Source organism: Pteropus alecto, unplaced genomic scaffold (genome assembly GCF_000325575.1).
Source record: "Pteropus alecto unplaced genomic scaffold, ASM32557v1 scaffold160, whole genome shotgun sequence".
NCBI classification, from domain to species: domain Eukaryota; kingdom Metazoa; phylum Chordata; class Mammalia; order Chiroptera; family Pteropodidae; genus Pteropus; species Pteropus alecto.
Window position 1 is genome coordinate 1,337,456 of NW_006429864.1, and position 5,781 is coordinate 1,343,236.

The 5,781-nt window shown below is 55.6% G+C and overlaps 1 protein-coding gene across 7 annotated transcripts in view; it reads left to right on the forward strand.

Moving 5' to 3' along the window:
- The window catches only part of MAST3 (microtubule associated serine/threonine kinase 3), a 35,199-nt gene that overhangs the window by 5,400 nt on the left and 24,018 nt on the right, over window positions 1–5,781 (forward strand). For 5 of the 7 annotated variants that reach the window (XM_025043896.1, XM_025043905.1, XM_025043901.1 and 2 more), the window contains exon 3: window positions 2,387–2,476. The exons of the other annotated variants lie outside the window; for them this stretch is intronic. In XM_025043896.1, coding sequence (XP_024899664.1) covers window positions 2,387–2,476 — 90 coding nt within the window. The remainder of the gene's footprint in view (window positions 1–2,386; window positions 2,477–5,781) is intronic. 7 annotated transcript variants of the gene reach the window in all.

Below are 5,781 nucleotides of genomic sequence, written 5' to 3' on the forward strand. Positions count from 1 at the left end.
GGGGGGTGGGGGGAACGCGTCCCGTGGTCCTAGGCACAGATAATTCAGCACCAGCCTCCAATTTGTGAATTTATTTAATAACTACAACAAAGCTTCTTATCTTAATCCTGTCCCTGGTGTTTGCAAAGTGCTTCACAAGTGCCTCACTTGGACTCGCCTCAGGCTGGGAGGCCCAAGCCAGTTTGCAAATGAGAAAATCAAGGTGCAAAGGGGTTGCATCACTGGTTCAAGGGCACCGAGCTCAGAACCACGAGCAAACTTCTCTGGCATCCAGAATTCAAACTCTGGAATTCCAACCTAGTATCCTGGAAGCAGCTCACATGCCTCCCATAACAAGAAGCTCATTTTCTTTCAGGGAACATGGGTACAAAATTCTATCCTTCAGGGTCACATAAGCATTCCTGTAGGTTAGCATTTTGGAATCTCCAAAGGTTCAAAGAACATTTCGCTCGGTGCCTTCACTGGTTAACAAATGGGGAGGGGTTTGCCTTGTACTGACGGTCTGGAGGTACATGAGTGCAGACACCCCTCTGGGGACTGCATTTACCTATATTGGGGGTGTGAATTTCTTGCCCCTCAGTGAAATCACTTACCAACAAACTTTTTTTTTGAACGCCTACTGTATGCCAGCCCCTGTTCTAGGTACAGGAGACACAAGGACAAGTCATTGCTGGACCCTGCCCACGGAATTAGAACTTTCTTGGGGAAAGTGATGGTGAAGTGATGTTATGCAGGGAAGAAATGAAACAGAGACAGACAGAGGGGCTGGGGGGCAGCTTTCCCCCTGAACACGTGGGCCTCTTGGAGGAGGTGATGTTTGAGCCTAGATCTGGAACAGGAGGAAGACAGCGGAAAAGTCTAAAGAGAACAGCGTTCCCAGTAGAGGGAACAGCATGGGCAAAGGTTTTGAGGTGCGAACCAGCTTGGCGTTGGAAGAACAGCTTGGAGATAAGTGTAGCTGGAGTGAGTGAGCACATGGGAAATGGAGGAGGAGGAGAAATGGGTGGACCTTGGGGGTTGGATGAGAGTTTGAAATCTGATGGTGGGGGTGGGGGACAGAGTGGCCACCAAACCCTGACCATCTGCTCTTCTTGGACTGGGAATAATGCAGCTGATGGGGTGGGGCTCGAAGGCCCCGGTAGGGGCGGAGACTCGGGCATTGCCCAGTGGGTACTGTCACCGACCTTTACCCAGGCTGGGGGTGGGGTGGTGGACAGTAAGTCAGTCAGAACCACAGAGGGCAAAGTCTTGAGCCACAGGGCAGGACGGGGACAGTGACTCTCCGAGGGTTGTCTAGTCTTCATCAGCCTCCGTGAGCCGGACTGGGTCCACCTGGGATTTCAAGGGGGTCAGAGCCAGACACAGACAACCCCAGTCCGTCAGGGTCTGGGCTGGGCAGCTATAGGGAAGGTGGGGTTCGGGGCGCCCTGGGTGATCGTGCTGGGAGAAGGGGCAGGTGGAGGGGCGAGTGAGGCCGAAGTTCTTTCTGAATGAGAGACTGCGGTCCCTGGCTGAGGGACCCCGGTGGAGTTCAGGCATAGAGGCGTGGCCAGGCTGAAACCCGCCGCCAGGGGCCGCTAACGCTGAAGTTGGGAGACGGGCCGGGGCGTGCTCGGATCCGGGTCCTGGAGACCCCTGGGGTGGGCGAGGGCCGAGGCAGGGAAGGGGAGGAGCCAGGCGATGGTGTAATGATGCGGGCTGAAGAAACTGCGACTGTTCTTTCTTTCCCACCGCGCAGTCCATGGGCCTGGGACCCGGCAGCCCCGGCGTCCCTCCCTGGGAGGGGGTGGCACCTGCCGATCCAGTCTCCTGCACTCTGACCGCTCCTGCCAGGCTGGGCCTGCGCACAGGTGCGGGGCTCCGAGCCCCGCCCCGAGGCGGTGAGAGCCCGCCCCCCGTCTACAGCCCAGCCCCCGCGCCGCACGTCCGCTGCTCCCGCCAAGCTTGCTGTCCCCGTGTCCGCGTCTGTCCGTGGGTCGGATTGAGTAGAAAGGGCCTGGGGGCCACGAAGGGAGCGTTGGTACCCGGCCACATACACGTGGCCCCGGCCTCAGCATGAAGTCTCGCAGGGACAAGCTGCACATCCCGGCGCTGACCCTCGAGTGAGTGCTTAGCTGGGGAAGGAGACATTGGGGGAGAGAGAAGCAGGCTGACAACCACCCTTCCCTGGCTTCTCTGTTCAAGTCGCCCAGAGTCGCACCGCCGCTTCCGGGGAGCCCTCCCGGGTCATCGTTCTGGCCCCGCCCTCGAGGCCTGCGCGAGACCCAGAATCTCGGGCCTTGGGCCCCTTCTCCCGGAGGGAATCGCATCCTTGGTCTTGTCTCCGGATTTGGCGACATACAGGGGCATCTGCCAGGTTCATCGTCCCTGGCCTCTTTCTTTGCAGTCTGTCTCCGAGCAGCCAGAGCCCATCCTTGCTGAGCCCCAGCAGCCCCTGCAGCCCTTGCAGCCCCTCGTTAGGCCTGCACCCCTGGAGGTAAGTGTAAGCGCGTGGGGCAGGGCTCAGACATCGCCCTGGTACTCCAGAGCCTTGGAAGCCACCCAGACCCAGCTCCTTCCCCAAGGTACTGTGGGCTGCTGATCTTGCCTCTCTGGGCCTCAGTTTACCCCTCCATAAAATGGTGCTGTGATTGGGAAATTCCATTTTCAACCATAGCCAGCAGGTTCCCAGTCCTACAGGTGGTCAAGGCGAGGCCAGAACTTGAGCTGTTGTCCAAGGACATCCTGAGACAGGTGCTGGGTTCCCAGCCAGCTCAGAGCCCTCCCTGCTGAATCAGTCTGGCTTTCAGGCTGTGAATTCAAGGATCCTCCCCACACCCAGCACAACTGGCCAGAAAGCTCCTCCTTCTGAATGTACACACACTCACATGTGTGCAAGCACAAGGCTAAGAGTCCACCATTAGAGCCCCGTGCACTGCGTTTAACAAGGCAAAGAGGTATAGGCAGAAAAGAACCAGCTTGACTGAGCACCAGCTTTCTGTTCCCTCTGCAACCCTGGGAGGGAGGCACCCTTCCTGACCTCATTTCTCAGCTGAGGAAACTGAGACTGAGAGAGGAGACAAGTTTTCCTGGTTCAGTATGTCTAGGGGCCAGTTGGCAGAGCCAGCTTGGCTGCCAGTCTGTTGAGGGTTTGAGCCACCCTCTGTGACTGGTAGGGCTCAAGGTCTTGCCCCTGTATGGGGAGGTAGGAATACCAGGGTTGTCATGGGGTCCTTGCACAGCTCAGGCACAAGTTCAGGGAGGGGACAGATGTGAGGGTCAGTGGTGTCTAAAATTTGATGGCCCATCAACACCTTAGTATCAATGAGCTGCTGAGGCTCTTTCCATAGGCCCCTAATGGGGAGAAGAGGGAACAATTTGGAACCCATACTGGCTGTGCAACAGGCAGGTACCTTCATTCAGTCAACAAGCACTTATTAGGCACCTACTGTGTCCCAGGTGCTAAAGGTATAGGTGTGAATAAGATGAACATAGTCCTACCCTCACAGGGCTCTCAGGAAGTAGACAGTGAGCAAGTGAATAGACAAACAAGATACATTCAGACAGGAACCTTTCAGGGGAAGTGATGTTTGAGCAGGTGCCCGGGCAGAACTATGGGGAAGAGAGGCCCCAGGCAGTGGGAACTGCATATGCAAAGGTCCTGAGACAGAACTGAGATTTTTAAAGCCTCTGTGGCTGACTTGAGGGGAAGAAAGGTCTGCTGGGACAGATGAAAAGCATGGAGGTGACAGAGGCAGAGAGGTGGCTAGGGCAACATCAGGGTAGGAGATGATGGACCTGGACCAGTCGAGGTGTCCAATGGTAAGCAGGGACTGCTGTAGCCCTCGTTAAGCAAAGGAGGAAACTTAGGACCTCAGAGGCACAGGATCTCAGATTTTGTTCTCCTGGGGCACCTGGGGAAGAATGTCAAGCTAGAACTGACTCTGAGTTCTTGACCTCAACCCAGGAGAGGCCAGAATGAGGGGAGGGACCCATTGAGAGCCCTGAGCCAGTTTTACTAGTAGGAAATGGAGGTAGAGTTTGGGGCTCTAGCTGCCACTGGGCTGCTTTACTTGCCACCAGAGGGCAGCAGAGCCACATTGCCTTGAGCCAGGCAAGGAAATGGGTCCTTGCTTCCCCTACTCCAAGCACCCTAGGAATAAGCCCACATTTGTCCCTTTAGCCGCCAAGACCCCGTGGGTCTCGCCCCTTCGACCCCCTGTCCATCCTCCCTGTCCATCTCCCCATCACTCACCCTGCTGTAGCCAAGCAGTTTCCCGGACTACCGGAAGGCAAGCTGGTCCAGTCTCAGGGCCTTTGCACTTGCTGTCCCTTTTGCCCAGAGCCCCATTTTCTCCTTTCTTTGTTTGTCATATCTCCATCAAGCCCTCAGACTACCTCCCGCAAGCCCTGGTTACATCCATTACACCCATCTATTTCCCTCATCCAGACCCCATCACAGGTATCATTTCCACGGTTTTTTGCGTATGATTATTGTTTGTTTGTTTTTTTCTCACTCAGAGGTCTGAGAGCCCCTTGAGGGCCAGACTTGGATCTGTCCTAGCCATCCTATACCCTAAGGGCAGAGCTAGTATACATCAGATGTTCAGTTAATGTTTGTAGCATGGACAAATGGGAAGCAGCTGGGAGTGTACTGCCTGCAATGGTGGTGGTAGTGGGAAGGAGAGTTGAAGAAGGTCCTGAGTTGAGCGCTCACAGACAAGAGGGCGACAGAGGCTGTTCTAAGAAGGAACAGCATTGTCAGAGGAGTTTTCCCTCTGGGGCCTTGAATGCCAAGGATGGGAAGAATTTGCATTTTTTACCCAGGGTACTGGGAGCCACATGGGGAATGGGACTGGGAGGGGTGTGGACAGTGTACAGGCAATTGGAAAGGGATGGGGTGTTTCAGACCAACAGGGAGTTGCGGGAAGTTCTAAGTACCCATCTGGGGCTTATCCATTTATACAATCTCTAGTACAAGCAGAGGCAAAGCCTGAGTCACAGGCAGGGTTAGTATCTGAGCCCTGGGAGAGATTCACCCAGGAGTGTGGTTTTGCTGTAAAAGCAGTGAGGAGCTATGGAGGTGGTATAAGCAGGGGAGGGACACGATCTGGTGGGCATTGGGCTGGTGCTAGAAGTCAGTGGCTTAGCCAGCCTTCCATGGGAGGCCTTTGCCATAGCTGCAGGCCCTCTGGGTTGTCAGCTGCAGTCCTGTTCTGCAGAGGAGGAAACTGAGGCCAGATGGGCGTGGGAGAAGCAGCTACTGGGGATGCCAGTGCAGTAGGCGTGATGGGAACGAATAAGCAGTGCAGGGTGTGGCCACAGCTGGGGAGGAGGGGCAACTGCTTTTCTGTGTGCAGAAATGTCCCCAGAACACATTGGGGGAGTTTTTGGACATAGTATGTCAGCATATGGTGACACAAGACCGTGGCCTCATCTCCACTTGGATCCCCAGACCTAGAGGATCTCAAGTTCCCTGTACACAGGAGGCTAGACACCTGAGAGCCATAGGTGACCCTCCTATTCTCATCTCCACATCTGGCCCCTTAGCAAGGCCTGTCCTTTGGCCAGAATCCACCCATTTGTCTTCACAGCCCGACCCTGGTCCAGGCCTCAGTGTCCCCCCTTCCCAGACCCTGTCACAGACCCTCACTAGCCTCTTGCCACTTCCACTCCTGCCCCTGACAGCTCCTGTTCCCGATGGCAGACATGGGCAGGTTTACATAGTCCAGACTACACCCTCGCCCTGCTCACACATCCTCCATGGCTCTTCATGGCCCCTACAGTAAAACTGTACTTTCC